We start from the raw sequence: 21301 nt of genomic DNA on the forward strand, positions 1-21301 counted from the left end.
ATAAAAGCTGGGAAAAAGAAGATAGCAACAGCTCAAGAGTTTACTCGTCTGATTACAATAGGAATTAGATATTAAAAAGAAAAAACCCCAAACCAGCTGTATTATTTCAATTGATATAACAAAAAATAAGCCAGTATCAATTTTTTATTATTATTCTACTTAAAATATTGTAGCATACTACAAAATACTCAGTTAAGTTGGCACCCATGTTCCAGAAAGCAAGGAAATAACAAAACCACATGATTTCACAGCATGCTGAAGTGAAATGCTGGTCATTTGGCATTGACTTATTTGATCCAATGACAACTTCTGCACCGTAGCTGGTTTTAATTTGCATTGGTAGTCAGTCAGTGGAGAGCAGAATATAGTTGAAAAAAAACCAGTTTAATTCATTTCATCATAAAGGAGATGGCTTAAACAACTTGCATGAGCTTCATCCTGAAAACTAGTTATTTTTCTTCCTTTTCTGCTACATGCACAAAAGAGGCCTCAGGTGACCACTTCAGACTTGTAAATGTCTATAGAGTTAGGCAAAATGCATACAGTCCTTCAAAGGTACCTCTTTAGGAGCTCCCTTGGAGCCAACTTTCTTGAAAGTCTGTCCTTAAACCAATAGTTTGCATCCTCGTCCTCCACATGAATGTATTTATTTGTTAAAACACTACATATTTAAGAATTACTTGTACTCATATATCCTGAAATACTGAAAATACTTGAATCCTGAGCATTACTTTCCAATTCTCAAAGTAACATGGTCACTTAAAATATTTTACCATTCAGTTTGGAAGCAGTCAAGGGTTCTGGACATTCCAAATCTGACCAGGAAATTGCAGAAGAAGTCATCTATTGCTTCAGGTAATTCAGACACCGATTTCTCAGAAGTCAGAACCGACTGCAAAGCCTGAAATTAAAATTTAATAATTGTCATTAAACCTACAAGATCAACACAATTATCACACCTTCTATTTCTGAAGTCATCTAAAGTCCCAGATCTACTGGAGTACAGCTGAGTGTTTCCGTTGTCTTTATTGATCAGATCTGTAATCACTGATCCTTCTAATGTCAAGGTCTGTGAAAGGTTATAGAGAAATAACTCAAAAATCACCCGATTTAAGCAAGTATTCTGAACCTGACATGATCTGATATGGACTTAAAACTATTTAGCCGATGGATGATCTTCTGTCACGGACCAGAAAGAAAATGTTAGTTCTTATACTCCTGCACCTTTCAGCAACCTTCAAAACTACTGATGAGAAAAATCAGTACTTCATCTAATAAAAACCACAGGAGTCCAAGGTGATAGTAAACCAGCTTATATTCTGTTTGTAATGATGCATACAATGGAGACTGAAAGAACTGCATCTCCATCATTAGATGTCTTAGTCTCAGAAAGATCAGTTCTCCCTTTTCTTCTTAACATCCGTATGCAGACACTGAATGAAGCCGCCAGACAACACTGCTACAAGTGTTAGCAGAATGCAGATGGTGCACTGAGGCCTCATAGGCAGCTCTTCCAGTGCCATCAAGAAAGACAGCTATTCAGATAGGATCAGCTCATGGGTCAAACACAGTTGCCAAAAGCAGAATCAAAACAGAACAGAGGAATCCTACTACAGAGAGAGAAGGAAAAAAAAAAAGGGGGGGGGGGGGGGGGGGGGGGGAGAAAAGCCGAGAGAGAAAAGCCTTTCACAGTTCTCTGTTGCAATGCAAATTTCTTTCCTTCACCCAACTCCATTCAGCCCACTCAGTGTATAGCTTGATACTAGGCTCTCCTAGAGAGATTTCAAGATGTAAGGACGTATGTAAACGGTAAAATATGACCAAGTTGAGACTATGCCCCCCCCCCCCCCCCCAAAAAAAAAAAACCATTTAAAGATAACTAGATGACAGACTGCCACAAATTGGCAGCTGAAGTGGTGCCCTTATATCATTCGGATTTCAAATGGATTACAGCAACCTGACATACCTAAACACGAGGGTCTCAGCATTTGGGAACCACATGTGGGCACAATGCAACTATCACTTGGAGTGCTCTTGAAATAAACTCAGATTGTATGACAATGTATGCCACATTATTAAAAAAAGAGCTAGCACTGTAGAGATGAGAAGCAGAAACCGCTTCCACACATGCCTACATTCTTTTCTTCATTCCAATACTAACAAAACTGAAAAAAATTCCAGTGAGATATTCATCAAGACATGCTAAAGGCTGTGACTGCAAATCATTTCCTCCATCCATTTAAAAAGAATCTGTAGGCCAGGGATTTTTGATAACTCCATTCATTTATGGCTTATTCATGTCCTTAGTGGGAGCTCTATCAATATGACTGCATAAATTACCTGGAGATAAAGCCATTTCTCTTGATAAAATAAAAACACTGGAAAAATCTCATAGCCATTTTGTATAATACAAAAAATGTTGTGTTTAACCCAGAAACCTACCTAATATAAACAGAAAGAATTGTACATGTACGATCAAGGCCATGTAACACCATTATAAATAACACAATACGCCAAGTGCAATGTAATATTTAGCATATTTTTGTTACTAGAGATACAGTACATTAGACAGGTCTATTTTCTAATTGTGGTAATACAAGTACCAGAGAGAGTACATCTGCAGACATGCAGCTGCATTCCTTTTTTCTTGCTTCTTTTCCTTCTTGATTCTAAGTGCGGCAAACATCTAATATTGTTACTTGTAGTTTCCCAAACACATCTATAAACCCAGTCTTTGGAAGAAATGACACAGTTTGATTCCCTTAATAAATGAAAATATGATAGGAATTCATTCCATCCATGCAGAAGAGAATTTATTAGCTAGATACTAGCACTAAGAATCATTTCAGGAACCAAAGCTCAACAATACAGGGAAACAATACAGGGAAAAATGAATGCAGTCGAACAGGCACAGTATTGGAACAGGGCCTGAGGAAACCAGAAATAAATTCTCAGCTCTTCTGCAGACTTTGTGAATGATATTAGGCTAACCACTTGCTTTAATCATAACCTTGGATGACTACCCATAGAATGGCATAATAGTATTTTTTTATATATATTTCCCTATTTAGAAATGAGGAAAATACAATCTATTAATGTGGTGCGAACAGACACCCTACAGTCACTATACAGACAAAACCACCTTATTAAAGGATTCTGACCATTAAGTCAAAATAAACAAGCTAAATATTTGCTTTGTTAAGTATTTGTTAAATACCTCTTGGTTAAATATTTTTTAATTAAAATCTTCCAAAACATTTTCTGTGTAAGGATTGTAAATATGGCTGGTAAAATAAATTAATTGCTAAGTAGCTTAACCTTAAGGACTTCACAATACTCACAAGAGTTTCTATCCAATGAAGAAAGAGGAACACAAAATAAATGAGTAATTTCTCTGAAAAACAGAGCAAGCTGTTCTTGTAAAACTTATTAAATGAAAAAAGAATATAAAAAGGCAATTCAAGGATTTTTAACACATTCAAACAAATTAAAAACCAAACCTGCAAAAAATATAAGATTAACGAAGAATAGAAACGTAACTTCAGATTATTGTTTGGAATATTAAGAAAATAAAAGATCCTGGAACAGAAGTGTAATAGTCATAACTACTGAAGAAAATATTTCAGCCAGTTTTGTGTGTGTGTGGTTTTCCAGAAGTTCTGTATCCTTCTCCTATGATCCCTATCACCTGAAGATTTTCTTTCATATGCAAAATATTCGGTTTTATTTAAGAATAATTTATATCACTATACAATGTCTCAAAAAACAGAAAAAAACCCTTGAGTTCTGACCAAAAAGGACAAATGAAGATGAGAACAGGAATAGCAGGCAGAATCACCGTCATCCAAAACATGTGTTGCCCAGCACAGCTGTATTTTGAATCAGCTGCCATTTCACCAGACTAGAGGGAAATGATTATTTACAGATTAGAGCTCCATCATTTCCCTGGTGGGACCCAAACAAAAACATGAAATGTAATTGCTGAGCAAGCCTCAAACTCCTTGAAGACCAGTGGTTTCACTGCACCCATGCAGATACCCAGAAAGAAAGAAAATACACCTCAATATTCCCTGTAGAAACACAGTTTAGTTCCTACCAACAATTTTAATTTTTTAAAAAATATTAATAGTGCCATCTTCTATTTGCTCATATTGCTCTTTTTAATTTAGTAATTAGCGCTAATTGCTTTGGAGAAGGAAGTTTGAAAATAAGCATTTTTCTTAGAGTTTCCTGGTTAAACTTGACCTTTTTGCAGAGCCTAAAAGAAATTGTAATTACTCAATTTAGAAACTGTGGAAATTCATAGTATCTGCATTTAGCAAATCACTTATTTTTGGATCTCGATCTGTGCCTTTTCTATATAATTTCTTTAACAAAAATATTTACATCTAGTATCATAATGTGATCTTTAATATGGGACTGGGTATATGAGTTACTATGAACAGGAAACACAATCACTTAAAATTGTTTATCACAGAGCAGCTATTCCAGGATATGGTTATTTTTTAATTTAACCTATTTTTGCCAAGATTAGAAGCTAATGATTGAAAAAGCATACCAATCATTTATCACTGGAAGATGGCAGCCTTCTACGGTGCTTCTTAGCTCAGAGTTTGCGTATCGTTTCAATATTAATTCACAGGAAACAGTGCTTCTGACTTGGGTCACCAAAACCGTCTGCTGCAGCATTTTGTTTTTCCAGTGAATTAGCATCAAGCAATCTAGTCATTGAGCCTCAAAGAATACAGACTAAATAGTTATGAAAGCTGTCAAGGATCTAGCAAGTGTATTAAAACATATTTCTGCTCACGTCTTCCCTGTCTAAAGGCTGAAAATATTTCAGTTTCAAAATCGTGGAAAAAAATGAGGCCTCCAAATAATGAGTCAATCAGCAAGAAGGCAGACATGCATTAGCATAAGCACAAAATCAAAGAGAATTTAAGCACACATGTTCTTTTGTTTTAAGGAAAGGTAACACCTTCAGTTTGATTAAACAGGACAGATATTAGCATATTGTTTCCTACCATTCAAAGTTCAACAAATCAATAACAAGGTAAAAAGATTATTTAATTATAGCACAACCAAAAGATCAATAGATTAAAAAAATTTCTTCCTTGTTTCACTTTTAATCGAATGTCAACTTGCACAGTAAAACAGACGTAACTTCAGTTATACTTAAAGAACATTAAGAATTTCCACTACTTGGTTAACATTGAGTATGTTCAGTCTTAAAAACTTCTGCCACCTTTCCATTAATTTTCAGGCATATTCAGTTTCAAAACATGTAAGACACCAGGATTGTCAGTTTTCATTAAAAGTTTTGATCTGAAATACTAAACTGACCTGTTTATATGCCCCAGTGCAGAAGAAAATGCACATTTTCCCTCCATTTTGATGGTAAGAATTGTTCAAATAATTTAGTCTTTTCGTTATTAATCATTTGCTTTTGCAAAACAAAGACTATGAGGAAAGCTTACTGATGAGGCTGTGAGATAGTGCTGGTATTAGAAACCCAGCAGGCAAAAGCACCTTTCCTCTAGGTTGTTATAAGCAAGTAAATTCAGATAAATCTTATTTTGGAAAATGCATTATAACAATCCCATTGTGTAGTTCTAAACTATTATATGACTGTTCTGAAATCAAGCTGTACATATAAGAAGTGTCAAGAACTAATGTATGACACCACTGATAATTTCATTAATATTTTGATTTAACACAGTGTAACAGCCCATTCTTTATTTTCAATATACACATAATCTTTTCTAGCAAAGTATTCAAGTACAAGCTTCTGTGGGTTTTACGCATACACAGTTTGTTTCCTGTGTCAGGGATCACACTCTCATTCAATCTACTCAATATAGAAACAAACCCTAAAATACTGATATATCGTAATAACATTAATATATTTAAAATTATCTCTATATTTGTTACATGTATTTGCAATATCAGGTTATTTATGGAACATAAAGTGAACAGAAGTTGAAGGAAGTTGAAGCCCAGGAAACAAGTTGCTTTTTCCACTGTGGCCTATGTTTACCCCCTAGAAACTTCTAAAAAATGAGATAATTGTTTCCACACAAATATTTCATAAATAAAATAATAAAATAATTAAAAAATAAATAAGTTTTAGACCATTAATGCCAACTGAATTACAGACAGAATCTTAGAATGTTTAGGAAGTTCTTACTAGAATGTGGGCATCTTCAGCCTGCTCTTGAATAGTCTGCAAAGCCTTCGACAGATCCTCATCATCTCCCTGAAGGCTAAACTCATCATCTGCTGGAACCTAAATGAAATAATTTAAGTCAGATATCAACATATTTTATACAACTTTCTTTCAGAATGCAACTGTTCCCACTCCCAGGACAACTACCGAAAACAATCTCATTCTTGTTAAACTAATATTTTGCTATATTTAAATAGAATTTATACTGGTGAAACACACATAAATAAGCGGAAGCATTTAAACAGAAATGCCTGTATCTTCAGAAAGAGTATTTAATGTTAAAATAAAAACTTACAAATCAACTGATACTAAATCTTCTCTTGAAAAATAAAAATATGGCTAGCATCATTGCACTTTATAAGAGGAGATTCAAGTTATTTCTCCTAGGACATTTTTGTGGCTGATGAAGTAAAACAAAAGAATGAAACATGAATATTCTACCACATATATCAGAAGATTATCAATTTACCTCCTCGTACTGATAATCATCTTTAGAATTGTCAGATATGGTAAATTCTGCAGATTTTGTTAAGTCTGAAACAGCTGATGCACATTATGAGCTCCAATTTTAAAAAAAAGTGTATCATAAAACAATCATCTATAAATCTGTTATCACCACCTTCACCCTTGTTCTTTTTGACACAAAACTACACTTGGAAGGCTTCTTTTGGCCTTTAGGTAAACAAGCCCAGCACCATTAAAAACTGTTGTGCACAGGCACAGAATTTTGATTCAGAGGTTTTATAGCAGGTTTAAACACCATTAAAGTTTGCCTCATCGGACTTATCAAAGTTAGAAGTCAAGCACCATCCTGAATTAAACAGTAGCTAAATTCTGCCCCCCACTTACCCAACCATCAGTTTTCATAAGGGTCTTACTACACTGAAGCTTCTATAGACTTTATGCTTCTAAGCATAACTAGCTTCATGCTGTCAGAGAATGGCACTTTTCATCAAATTCAGATGTACAAGTTCAAACATGAACATCTTGAGATCAAACACTAAATACTAAAGGACTATTTACTGAAGCTGATACAAATGCCTCATTAATTACAACACAGCTACAAAACAAAAAGATAAGGAACTTTCAAAATGTAAAAATCCATTTGAAAATTATCTACAGTTCCTCCAAATGCTTTAGAGTCAGACTTGTCATTAAAAATAACTACACGTGGTATAAAATGAAACCCAAATAAACATTTCATCCACTAGTCTCACAGCCCACGAAAGTATAACAGAAATGTTTTTAGCAAGATGCTCTGTTGACAGTTTCCCTAGGAAATCAGTTAGCCTACAAATGACCCACGTTAATCAACCAGAAATTAACTTTTGAAGAAAAGCTGGCAATTCAGTACTTCATACACAGACACACAAAAAAACAGATACACAATGTTCCAGCTTTTGATCAAGTTTCCTAAATATGAATTATTCTCCCAAAAAACAGTCCTTTTGCTGCACTTCTCACTGTACAATACATATGCAAAAGTATCACCTGCATTTAAGACCCCAGCATCACAGTATCAACAAAACTATCAGTGAAATTGTAACCATCTGGAAGGCTAACAGCTGAAGATCACTCCCCAAAAAGTATAACCACCATTTGGTTTTTACAGGTTTGAGATACAGGATTAAGAGTTGTCATTTTCTCTTATAAATGCCACCAACAACCAAATAGGGAAGTTATTGAGTGAATTAAGGCACAATTCCAGTAATCAAGTTGAAGCACATCTGTGTACCTCCAAATGCACAGTAACACCACATGCTTACTTATAGAAGTTACATACATAAATAGGAAACTGGCATGAACACTTCTTAAGCATCTCCTATCTAGGCTTAGGACGTGAAAGCAAATGCCAGTAATACCTGTGCCCTGAAATTTACCTCCTGAACTACTGCATCACAGGTTGCAGATGTGGGACACAGGACTTCAATTCAAGTCACTGCCTCTATGCATCTCAAATTTTGCTCCCTGCAAAAGATTAATTTTGTAACTTGACTGATTCTGGAATGTTTAATTCTAAAACCTCAGCTCCGCAAAAACTGATCTCAGAAAAAAAAAAATATTTACTATGCTTTCTTTCATTATAAGGGCTGGAGGGGGGAACAACAAAGGAATCCTCAAACTATTAGATTTAACAGGCCTAATAATCTGTTCTCTATCGCACCAGAAGAAATCTAGATTAACTTTCTGGCTTTAATGGGAGGGCAAAGAAATCGTACAGTTCCACAAATGCATCTTTTCTCAGCATGGTACTCCAGGACCATATGCAGGTCCATCAAGGTAAGCAAAGAGAGCCCAGATATAAACATCTCGTGTTGAGACATGACTTTCAAGAGCTGAACCAACAGACTTGAGGTAACTATCAGGGACTTGGGCACCTGGCCAACTTTCAGCTATCTGCCTGCTCCCTAGTACAACAGGAACATTCTGGTCCTCACATCAGTGTCTGACCACATCCTAATAAAACAGCTCCTAACTCCTCAGCTTTGTTCCTTCAACTCGGAGGGAGAAAAGTTCTCCCGAACTGCTGATGACATAAGAAGGGAACAACAGCAAGGCACAGCAAAGCAGGAAGAATAGGTTTCCTTTATTGTTTGAAAAGGCAAGGATGCTTGCAGCAGGCAAGCGGAGATAAAACACATAGTAATATTGATTGACTAGTTAGGGTAATGTTCTCAAATGCCCCTTCTTACCTTAGATTAAGATATCCTAGCACTAGCTAGCTGACTATACATTCTCTTTAAAGAATGAGACTTCAGAAAGTGTGGTTGTGCTTGTATAGCATGAATACTGGGATGCAACATTTTTTGTATGAAGCAGGAGACAATTTCCATGTATACGTGGTAATTCTGTGTATGAACTAAGTATCTGCATACTTCTCTGGAACCTCTAAGCCTCTTCATCGCTTTATAGCACTGTATTTATCAACCTTATTAATTCAACCAAATTATTATTAAAACAACCAAATTAATTCAAATAAAGTACATTTAAATGAAATATTGTACCCAATAATTTTTCAAACCATGTTTAGTGATTCTGTCAGAGTATTTTTCTAAAGCTATCTTTTGTATGATCATTTTCCCCCCAACTCAACTAATTCTTTCTGTATTTATCGAATCCTTCTATGCAGATAGAAGCATCACCGCAGTATAACCTTAAAGTGAAACTTTCAAACACTGTTTTTTTCCCCTGAATTTTTAACTGACCTGACAGTCCTTGCAATCCCCTACGGTCTAAGGTAGTGCATAATTGCAAATGCTGAGCACATACTACAATATTACTTTAAAAAATCATTATTTCCTCCCCCCCCCCCCCCCTTTTTTTTTCTAGAAATCATAGCAAGGTGCACAATAAAACAGAGGAATTAATTTCTAAAACTACTGTGCACTGTCAATTCTTTCTTTAACAGGTCCTGACGCAGCACTTAAGCACAGCACACACTATGAGAACAGCTATACAGTTTCAAGAAGGTAGAAACAGAGTCACAGCTTGCAAAGGGCAGTCTCCCACTTTTTTTTTTTTTTTCATTTTATATTGGTTTACATCTTACTTCTAGCAAGGCAGGAAAAACTAAGGTATTGGTAGAGCTCCAATTGTTCAGCCTCTAAAACAAAGCGTGAAAGATCTTCTTGATTTGGCAGCTCACAGCTACAAACCAGAACAGAGCTGGTCTGATATAGTGACCAAACTAGAATTTGGGTCACCTGGCCAAAAAGTGCATGTGAAAGCCATAAACTCCTAACATAATTTGCTCCAACTCAAACATGAAAAGAACCCAAACTTTTTTTCTCCCCTCTAAAAGCCACAGCAAATAAAATTATGTCCAGGCTATTGTATCATAATTTTTATGACTCGGTCATACACGGTACTGACCCTACCCAGGGATACCGCGTCAGTTACTCTGCGGGCAGGCAGGGGAAACTGAAGGAGCAGCCTCCACAGCCCCACTGTCAGCCCTTGTAACAACTCCCATCACTCCTGCGTAAATATTTTGCATTTACTGATCAACAACTAACATAAGAGAGGAAACAAGTGCCTTTGATCTCACAGTTTTAACTCTTGCTTAGACTGCCCCATCCACGCGGGGGGTAAAATGGCCTTTCCTTACCAAAGGGTCACACCAGGACCCTTACCCTCAGCAACGAGCTCAAACGTCACGCTGAAGTACGACGACCCTACCGTTTCTGCAGGGGAAAAATAACCCCAAACCCCGCATGCTGTCCCCGTTAGGCCCGCAGGAGCAATAGCCCTCAAAAACAAGCAACAAGGCGGCTGACTTTTTTAGCTTTTTTTTCTTCTTACTCTGTGAAAACAGCTTGGCAACCTGCGGGTCCCCGCCGGGCCAGTCCCGCCCCCGGCCCCAGCCCCTAGCCCCGGCATGGTGCACAGTGCCCTGGCCCTGCCCGACCCCCCCAACCCGCCGCCGGGGCGCCCCGGGACCCCCGCCTGGGGACCACCATGACACACGGGGGGAGGCGGGAGCGCTGAGGCGGGGGGGGAACCGTGAGACCCCAGGGCGCCCCGCAGCCGCCCGCCTCAGACGAGGCGGAGGAGGAAGGATACTCTGCAGGCAGAAAGACGCCTCAGAGCCCGCCGCCTCCTCCATGGCCGCGGCCTCCCGCCGCCGCGTCCAGCCGTTGCCGGGGCGGCCTCTCGCGAGAAGAGGCTCCCGCGCCCCGCGCAGGGCCAGCGGGCGGGCGGTGCCATTGAGCTTCGTGTAGCGTTATTTACGCTTCGCTTCCTTGCCCCCGGAGGCCCCAGCGGGTGCTGCCAAAGTCGCGGCAAAACATCTCCCACATTTTACCAGCGAGGGAGCGGCCCCGGTCCCGGCCGGGGCCGTGAGGAGATTTCTGGAAGTTGTCCGGGGTGTCCCCTCAGGGTGCTCCCGGCTGGGTGCTGCCGCCTTCCTGACTGCAGTATGCTGCATTTTCTGAAATGGAAGGAAAACAACAGGAGAAAGGAAGGGGAAAATGCTTCGGTTTCACATCTTCTCTAGAAGAAATGTTTTTGTAGCCAAAACAGGTGTTTGTTCACCTGAGCTCAGTCCTGTGGGACCAATAGCTTAAATTAAGCTCCCACAGCATGTTCAAGTTTAATTAAGAGCAGGAATTTTCTCAGGCAAAAGTTTGGGAAAGCAGCATGCCATATCTTCTTACACGTTTGAGGAGAATGAGTGTTAACAGTTCTTAGGAGTTTGAGATAAGCTGAAAGGATTCAACATTTTTTTTTTTATTTTATTTTTTAAAATAAGCTTAGGGGTCCCAGTCCTAAATTTCCAGAGTTAACGGGCTTTGTATGCAGTGGGGATTCAGAATTGGTGTTTGAATTCATGTGAAGTAACTGAAAATAAATGCCCAGAGTCTCTGAAAAAAAAAAAAAAAAAAGTGCTAACAGCTGGTCCAATAGAAGAGGCACCAATTTTGCTTGCAAGCTTAAAAAAAAATAAAATTTAAGATTTTAAATACAGTCGGAAGATCAGAGAAGATGGATGTGGGTGAATTTGAATTACATGTTTGTTCAGGCTAAAGGCTGAACTGAATTAAGATGCAATCTGCAAAAGAGGCCATTACCTGAGAAACTATTATTTTCGCCTTTTCTTCCCAGAGACTGTCACCCAGGATTGCCATTCCTCTTCCATTGTAGACATACTATTGAGAAATGATAACTACTTTGGTACTATTGAAGTCTCCAAACTGTAATAAAAGAACTGTTTTGGCACAAGATTGTCACAACACTGTTCAGGCAACAGAAACTGTTTTGTTCCTTCGTAAGTTCTCTATTGTCAGCTTCACCACTGGTGTGAGTTTGATACATGTCAGGGCTTGAACTCATCTGGGTTCAACAGATGGAGGGCAAATGCTGACATACCTTTCTTTTTGTCTCAAAGGGTTGGTTTTACCCCTTCAGAGGAAAGCGATGTGACCAGAACAACGTTCTTTCATCCACATCCAACCCAAGAAAGTAGTCCTGAACTCCAGCAAAGCATCTGGAAAAATAATAAAAAATAAGCAGAAGTGGCATCATAAAGCAGAACACCCATGAGTCAGTAAGCCTCATTCTCTTCGGGTAGTTCCCAATTCCACCACAAATCACAGAGTAGGTGTAACTGTTCTTATGTCACACTGGCAAGCACAGCCAATAAGTATTGTAAGTTAATACCACTCACTTCTCTCTCAACAGGCTTGCTGTTAGCCTTTACCCAGAGCTGAACAACAACAAAAAAATGTTAAGCAGCATCCTTCTCTCCACTGAGGGTTTTCTCTGCCTCTACAGGCCTAACTTCTCCCTGCAAATTTTTCACAGAACTTCTCGATCTCACCAGAATATGGAAATGTATGGTATCCACAATTGAAGAAGGCTGATGAAAGCGTAAAAATGGCTCAGAGATGTGCTTCAGGGAAGATTAAGACCAGAAAACAATTAATAGTGAAGGACAAAAGGATTTCAGTTGTCTTGTTTTATTAAAGAAATAATTAAACAGCTTGATCAAAGTGTACAAGTAATAGATTTGATAAGAAAGGTTACACAGATAGAAACATATCCAACTGTACCGAGAATTAAATCAAAATAAATCACAACTAAAACCAAAGAGCTAATTTTTAACAAATAACTATTTGACTGATTTTCAAGTATAATGGATACTGTTCCTGGAGGATTTTAGCAACGACATAATTCTTCATAAAATTTATATTCTACATTCAGACATCAGCTCAGGACATCCTATGGCTTGCATTTTCAAAAAATGTAGATACGGTCATTGCAATGGTACCTTCCATGAAAAAAAAAAAAAAAGTTGAAATGAGAAGATAAGCAGTTCTACAATATGTGGAAATTTGCCAGTATCCTAAAGGACCCATAGATTTGATTTGTTCCCTTATAAAGAAGAATCAGTTGGTCACTGATCATTATTTTCCAGAGGTTTAAAGCTTTGTTTGGAAGCAGCGTTTGGTTGGCAACTTCTAAACTATTTATGTTATCCCATCGCAGCTATATAAATGACCTGATAGTAAAGTAACTTTCATTCAAAAGGCATAACAAGCCAACTTGTTTCTCTCTACCTTGTTGAGAACCAGCTACCATAAATACATTATATTTGGTTATTGCTAAGCTGAATTCCAAATACCCGATTCACCCTGCTTTATAGTTTCATAACAGTCTGAGTTATAAATGATTATCACCTCCCAAATGGCAATAACCAATGTTGTTACTGTATCCCATAACTTCTCGTGAGAAAGACATGGAAGCAGCAGTTTGAGTGTTTCATTAGACAGTTTACTTTTCTCACACAGTAAAGACTAAGCCGTGCACCTTAGCAGATCTATCAGCCAGACAAGTTACAGTATTTGAAAAAAGATCACTTGTGAAAACCGAGTAAACTGGAACGCTCCAGAAGTGTTGCACATGCTCCCAAGCTCTAAGGGCCGGATACTTTTCCAGCTTTGTACCACAACTGAAGGCCTGCAAGACTATCCTCTCAGGGCAAAACACCCACTCCTACTGAGCTTAACAAGCAAAGTGACTACAATTCTGATGAGTTAAAAGAACAGAACATCCATACAAGCTACTTTCAATGACTTCCCTCCCATACAGGAAGACGTCCAAAAGGTCCAGTTTATGCACTTTATCACAACAGACAAGCAGCCAGCAAAGAATTCTCAGCCCTGCTGACTTTTACACGCCCATTTCTGATTGTTCTTCAGTGCAGCTTTTGGGGAGAAGGGACAAGGGAATATCAGCAATTCAGCTTATGGAATGAGCACATAGTATGGCTGGGAACACTATCAAGGCAGTATCTGGGTGACAGTCAAGAGGCCATTGTCCCAGCGGTCATTGTGGAGCATGGGACTGCAGCTGGAAGCCAGAATGAGTTGGCAAACATCTTCTTCCAACTTCTGCTGTGCCATCTGGTTTCCAGTTAGGTGACTGACGTTAAATGTCTTTTCTCTGTATTACCATCTGGCAGCTGCTTGTACAACAACAGAGTAACATGCAGAATTTGGCTAAGTTATCTTAAGACTCATATCAAGGATACTTGCAACACTGACTCCGAAATGAAAGAAAGCTTACAAGGGAAGTTGCTTTAACTGATGGCGTTACATGCACAGAGTATTCCAGGTCAGTTACAGGCAGTGGGAAGTTACACATCCTTACATTTTGCATGTATTTTACAGAGTTCCAGTAAAAGTTTCTAACTTGGGGGCCCATACAGGTTTCCACGGATGTAAACAATGTATCCAAGAAGTATTCCTTCTTGAAAAATAGCAGCACTTTTGCCATGCTATGGAAATACATTCACTTTTCCAATATTAGAGGTGCAAGACTTTTTTGCTGTGATGATGCACGTCAAAAGTAGTGTTAATAAAGGAGGCAAATTAAAGGAATTTATTAGCACAAGCAAGAGTCTCAAAAAGATGGTACTTTAACAAAAGTTTCATGTAAAAACGTTAAGCATTACCAAATACAGTGTAACTACAGTATTAAGTACAACATAATACCTGTAATGCCAGGTCTTCATATTTATAAAGGTCACATTTGCAAAGCTTAGGGGCCGTAGTAAACCTTGCTGGGCTTTAAATGTGCTTTTATAAAAAATGGAGCAGGATTTTCAATAAATGTGATCCCATGACAGCTTAAATCAATAAAGTTTCTACTCTGCTTTCTGCTGTGCATTCCTTCCTCTTTCCTTGCTCCTGTGCTGGTGCTCATACAATTCTCAAATAATTTTAACTTAAAAAAAAAAAAAAGCTAATCCAGGCCAAAAAAAGAAGTTTTGTTATTTTTTGAATGCTAGGAAAAGCAATACCAGAATGCTAGAGGTTTGACATTCAAAGTTAAGCTGAAGTTATTAAATGTAGTACTAGTTTGTCTCTACTCTGTAGAATGTTCAATGTATAAGCTTCTACTGCATTTCCAGATGTTTCTACAGATTAGATCTAGAATGTACTAAGTCTCTGAAACAAAGAAGGTTTGAGTTGAGATTGTATGAAAACAAGTCAGTCAGTTTCCCAATGCATCAGCACTTCTGCTGATGTTAATTCTCCTAAGCATTTTATTAAAACCATAACTAGCACTAGATGGAATACTAGTTAATACTAGTTATACTATGTAATCACCAAATCCAAAAGCTGGGGTTTTTTTGAAGCCAGACTAAAGTTTAGAAATTATCAATTTCACACAGCTCTTTTACAGGAAAGAATGAGACAATGCTCTGCTCAAAACCAAATGGTATGAGTGAAAAAAAAAAAAAAAAAGAGAAAGATCTGACTGCACTTCAGAAAAATTTGGGAAAGAATAGTCAAGTACTTTATCAATAACACAGCATGACATCAGTACAACACAGCACAGGTTTTACAGGGCACAGTACTGTGAAGTACAGATTTCCTCACTGCAGACACCAAAATTGTAATGTATGTGATCTAGTCTGTACACTAATGTATATAAGAGTGATTCTATCCACAGTGATGCTGCTGTTTCCACCACATCTTCTGCCATCGTTGCCTTTGAAAATTCTCAGGAGCATTGGACAGATGGTACATTTTGGCTCCCCCTGTACTAAATTTGAGAGCATTTCTGCATCACAGACAAGAATAAATTGTGCTAAGAGAGAGAAGAGAAGTGGCATGTAGTCATTTTTTTATTTTAGAAGTGTAAGTGACCCATGTTCTCTCTAAACTGGTTTTATGAACACCAAGTTATTTATGCAGCTTATAGGAACTAATGATCATCTGTTCCTAATAATTACAGGCTTTTCGTTTCATATGTTCTTTTCTTTGAAATGAAGTTTAGTTAAGCCTTTCAAATTTAGGCTACTTTGACCACAAAGCAGCTAATACACTCCTACTACAAGCTAAAAAAAACTTTTAGAACTATACGTGACAGTTCAGTTGTAAAAAAGAAAGCCACCATCTTTAACACAAAAGACCAGAGGAAAAAAAGCACTATTGTCCTAACCAGTGCTTAGTAATAGAAGCATGAATTGAGATGCCATCATGTCAGAAGAGACAGTAACAAAAAGACAAGCAACAGAAAAAGCTAGCAGAAATTACTACTTTTGTTTATTTTACCATGCTTCCAAGTAATCCACTACTTGTTACCTAGGTAATACATCTTCCCATTAGAAGTCTGAGCCTCATACTAATTAGCACATGCCAGAATGATTTTAGCTGGTTTTCTGCTCAATTTTTTTTTTTGTGCAAGAGTATGAATGTGCACACATTAAGACCTGGCATAACCAAATTTTCTGTCAAAATCAGATTAAAAATACATAAAGCTGAATATATCTACCAAACCCAAAGTATTCAAAACTGTTGGGTGCTTCAATAATCCTAAGCTTTCTCCCTCTACCCAATCCTCTGTTATCTATATCTTAATCAGACACAGCACAGAAGACTTCACTTTTCACTTCTGTTGCCCCAAAACGCGTTTGCCTGCTCTTTGTGGCTGTCCTTGCTTGGATTCATTGCTTCCTTTTCCCTTGGCTTTTCCCTATGCTGACCAACATCCTTCAAAATCCAACCATTTCCATTTGTGTTTTTAGCAAATTTGACAATCCTTGAGTATTTCTTCAACATGTATCTTTTCAGAGATACACCTAGAAGATACTGTGTATTCCTCTTTAAAGAAAACAACCAGGAAATTATATAAAAAATTGGTCTGAGAGGTCACAGAATTTGATGCAAGATAGGCAAGGACTAGCAGAGTATTTGTAGCCCAAAGCAACATTTTCCACCAGAGTATCTAACAAAGCCTCACACTAACTGCTTAGAGCCAGTTGCATTGATCAAGACAGACCATAGAATTTTAGCTTCCTCTCTATTATTCTGTGCCTTCTTAGAGCAGTGCCATTTTCTCACATACAGAATGTGAAGATACAAATAATGAGAAGTCATCCACCTCTAATCTGTCTTAACTCAGCTGTGGGTGGCAGCCTATGCTAGTTGCTGCATATTATATAATGAAGACTGCACAGTTCATCTTTTTGCTTTATCATCATTAAAAAGATATAGTACTTTGGGCAATAATGCTGTAAAAATGCAACATTTTGGAGAAAAGACCTTTTTTTAAAGTCTTCTACATCCAGTACTGATGGCAATTTGTGATGCGAATGAAGTGTTTTATGGTTTTCAGTTTCATGCATCTGATGAAAGCAATAGTACAATATTGACATCATACTCTTAAATATCAAAGCTTTGCTTTTGTGATTTTTGTAATATTTTGTTTAAATATTGAAGTGCCACAAAACTGAAGTCTGAAAATGCTATGTTTAAGTTCTTTGCTTTTACCTTCATATTGCTTATAGCACAGCCATAACTTTTGCTATCAAGCCATTTGCTCATTTTGATATAAAATAGAATGAGCAAATATTGGTAATTCAGCCTCTCAAACTATACCCATATCTTGGGCACTTGCATTGCATTTGAAGATGCCCAAACTGGTTTAAAATGTGCTAGCTCACACACTAGAAGCTTAATATAAACTTGCTATAATTCATGCCACTTCATACTTCACATATGTTCCCAGTAATTTAGAGCTGAATCTCTTAAGATAAACTGAGCATCTGAGAGGCCTATCCGGGCTTCTGAAACAAGGAGGAGGATCCTCTAGGTTTTCACTGACACAGAATCCTTAAAATTTGCTTTGCCAGCTTTGTCCCCTTCCCGAAAAGGGCAGTTGGAATGCCAGTGTCCAGAAAAGACATGCCATGTATGAGCCCTCACACCGTGAAGTGAGGGATGAGGTGCTCAAGCCCTCAAGAAGGATGTCATTTCAGGTAACAACTTTCCAGTGCTGTGTTTTGACCAGATGAGACAGCTCTTTGTTCTGTGTGTTGATTACTGTACTACCATCCTGAGGCAGCTAGCTGTCCAAAACATGTATTTACAAGGCCTGATAATTCCTCTCCACTGGTCAGGAATAGAGAGGAATGCAGCCTTACTTTTATAGTAGTTTATTCCAGTGGAAGTTAGGATGATATGGCTATTAAAGGACTACAAAATGTATCTGTTTAAATTAACCAGATTAACCATAATCCCTGTAAAGGCATTTCTGACCCTTCAAAATGCACAGCTGGTTCAGAAGAGAAGGATCAGAACTCCCTCATCTACGTTCACCTCTAAAAACTTCTGAGCACATATTTGTACTTTGCTGGAACATAACAGAGGTATCTTCCTAGGCCACCGTGACCATCTTCTTCCTTACGAAAGATACACAACCTGTCTTGCTGCACTTCGTAGAGTTGATCACTCTTGAAATGGTCCTGTTCAATACCTGCTCAGTAACGTGCAGTTCCCCATCTACTGCCCTTTCCTAGGGCCAGCTTCAATTCAAACCCACATCAGAGCGTAGCTCCTTATAGTCCATTCTGTAGGATAGTGGGAAGTCTGAAACAAAGTATGGAAAGAAAAGGAAAGTAGGCTGAGTAGCCCATGCATACTGCTTTTGACATTTCTGTCACAGATGTGCTATTTTCACTTTCTATGCTTTTTATAAATTGTTTTTAACACAGAAGGAAACATTAGTTTTCACAAGCTAGGGACTACAAATCAGTATGTTTGAACATATGACAAGTGACTACAGTTGTAATTCCCACTCTTGTAGAAGGGAAGATCACTTGCTTTTTTAAAAAAACACAACAAAATTTGTGGACAAAAACATCTTTAAACACAAAGTCAGGTTCTCTGTGAGCTGGAGTTGCTGCAGGAATACATATCAGTCCAGACCTAAATTACTCCTCCCATTCTCTGCCCCTCTCTGTTCAGGAAGAAGCATGCATATATGGCACAATGCAAAGTATATGCCTGTGACTATCGCGGGAGGCTTCACATGATGTCAGACCCTGGCGTCCCATCAGCTAGAACTTCTAAACCTAGAGAGGCTTTGTTTGGCACTCCAACTGGCCAGACAGAGCATCTTGCCAAGTTCTTCGCCCCGCTTAGCCAATGCCAGGTGATTTCACTGAGCCAGCAATTACTCTGACTGGCATGTGGTCAGGTCATATGTCAAAGACATATATCTCATTGACAATCAGGAGATTCCCCAATGAATAATTCAAAAAGACATAATCACCGTCGTGGCCCATTTTTCCAACCCAAGGTTCTGTCTCTAACAAGCACTCACTGAACTGAGTGAGACATGTTGACTACATAATTTACACTTCAAAATATCATGGTGTATACCATGCATGCAGACATCACCCAGTGATTTTACTTACTGCTAAAGGCAAAAAGCAACCTGTTGACCCAACCCTCAGTGCAATGAGGTGAGGTTTTCCTATCAACTTTAGAAGGAGCTGGACTGGATCTAATAAACTGAACCCATAAAGTCCATCATTCACAGGCTGTCATCATCACTGCAAGTGAAATCACTGGCTTTTTGGAAGCCACTTGTTATTTTCAACAGCCACAGGGCACACGGGTTCGCACAGAACTCATAAAAACAGCAAAAGCTGCAGTATTATATTGGCCAGCAAATCTAAGGCTAAGAAAGGTAAAGTTGATGTCAGCAATGTTTTCTTCATCCCTCCTTTTTTAAATGAGATTTGCCATACTTCATAAACACATGGCTAAGTCTGTTTTCTCCCAATTCGTTCATGAATCTGTATTATAAATATATTAAGACAGTGCAGAGAAGCTATTTCTTACATCTGTATAATATCCCATGGGTTACCTTACTTTGTACAGATTAAACAGCTGAAATTTTGGCATTTAGATTACACAGAAAGGTAATTTGTGTTAAATAGCAACTCTGATGAAAACATGCAAAAACCAACTCCTCCCCCCACCCCCCCCCACCCCACCCCCAGTCTTTTTTTTTCATGCTGAGAATGGCCAGCGAGATCAGTGTAATTGTCATGTCTAGCCTAAATCCTCTTATTTGGTCCTACCTGTCCTCCTCTAGATATAAGAGTCCCATCTTTTCCTAATTACATCAGCTAGTCTAATTCAAATATGTTGTAATTACTCCCAAACTGTGTTTAAAACTGGTGTTCTTTAGACACAGGAGGAATGCAGGAGTAACCTCTAAACTTTACACGCTAAATTATGTAGCAGGCAAAATAGCCTTATAGATTTTCGCTTTATGGGAAGTGGCATAACAAGAGGCCTGGTTTTCTGTACAACTCTAATCTGTTTAATTGGACATTTTCAGACTTGACACCTCACTCAGTTTCCAGAATCCACCGCAGGACTCCCTGCATGAAACTGGGCTCGCAGCATGATGGCACCCAAACCAAACAAAACCTGCAGCCCCCTGGAAGTACAACCCTGCCAGTGCTGCTCTTCTCCACCTGTAAAATGGAGGTGAATGCCCTCGGGCCAACTTCAGCCGTTCCCCCACCCCCTCAGGTGAAAAGGGAAGTATTGTGAATGACAAGTATTGTGAATATTAAAACACTTCACCTGTTTCATCATCACACAGAACAATGTCTTAATTAGCATTCAATTAACACTACCATTAGTGATAATATTGAAAAGTAACAATGATCCTTAAGATTGAGAAAACACTGATGAAATCTGGGTGCGACAGCAGTACCAACACGCAGACCAAAAGCTTCATTCTGAAAATCTAGTCTGAACTGGCACTGAAAGCTGGGAACTGGCTCTGGGTCCAGGTATAAAGTCAGCCAAGGCCTCCATGCCTGAAAGCTTATTCTGGCACGTGTGTAAATCTAGATCACAGCTTGGTCTGCCTTGCAATTATCGAGCATGATGATGTTTCATTGCAAATGTAATTTTACAGAGCCACCAGTTGTTAGGTTACAGCCTTGTTCACCACAGTTGACCGTACCATCTCAAATCATCATGTACACACTGCACCATAAATCTGTTAATTAAGAAGACACTCATCTTCTACTACAGTATTTTTATAACAGCCTTCCTCCTAGGCATGTATTCAGTTACATTTCTTTCACTGTACTGCAGCAGCTTTACACTTCCACTGGTCAAAGCTAGTTAGGACCGAGTGAGCTATGCTACTGTGTATCTAAAATGTTGATGTTAGAAGCAGCTCGTACTCTTCTGCCTGTGTCCCTAACATGGGAGGGCAGGAGTAACCTCCTGAAGAAGCAGGATTCTCCAT

The 21301-nt window shown here is 38.4% G+C and overlaps 1 protein-coding gene across 1 annotated transcript in view; it reads right to left on the reverse strand.

Annotated features, from left to right (window-relative positions):
- Window positions 1–11111, reverse strand: part of SPAG16 (sperm associated antigen 16) — a 412452-nt gene extending 401341 nt beyond the window's left edge. Inside the window, exons 1-4 of the mRNA XM_080399858.1 lie at window positions 10790–11111; window positions 6696–6742; window positions 6188–6286; window positions 774–901 (exon numbers count right to left, since the gene is read on the reverse strand). Coding sequence (XP_080255984.1) covers window positions 774–901; window positions 6188–6286; window positions 6696–6742; window positions 10790–10832 — 317 coding nt within the window. The 5' untranslated portion in view covers window positions 10833–11111. The remainder of the gene's footprint in view (window positions 1–773; window positions 902–6187; window positions 6287–6695; window positions 6743–10789) is intronic.
- Window positions 11112–21301: the final 10190 nt, after the last annotated feature.

Source organism: Falco punctatus, assembly GCF_963210335.1.
Source record: "Falco punctatus genome assembly, chromosome: 8".
NCBI lineage: Eukaryota > Metazoa > Chordata > Aves > Falconiformes > Falconidae > Falco > Falco punctatus.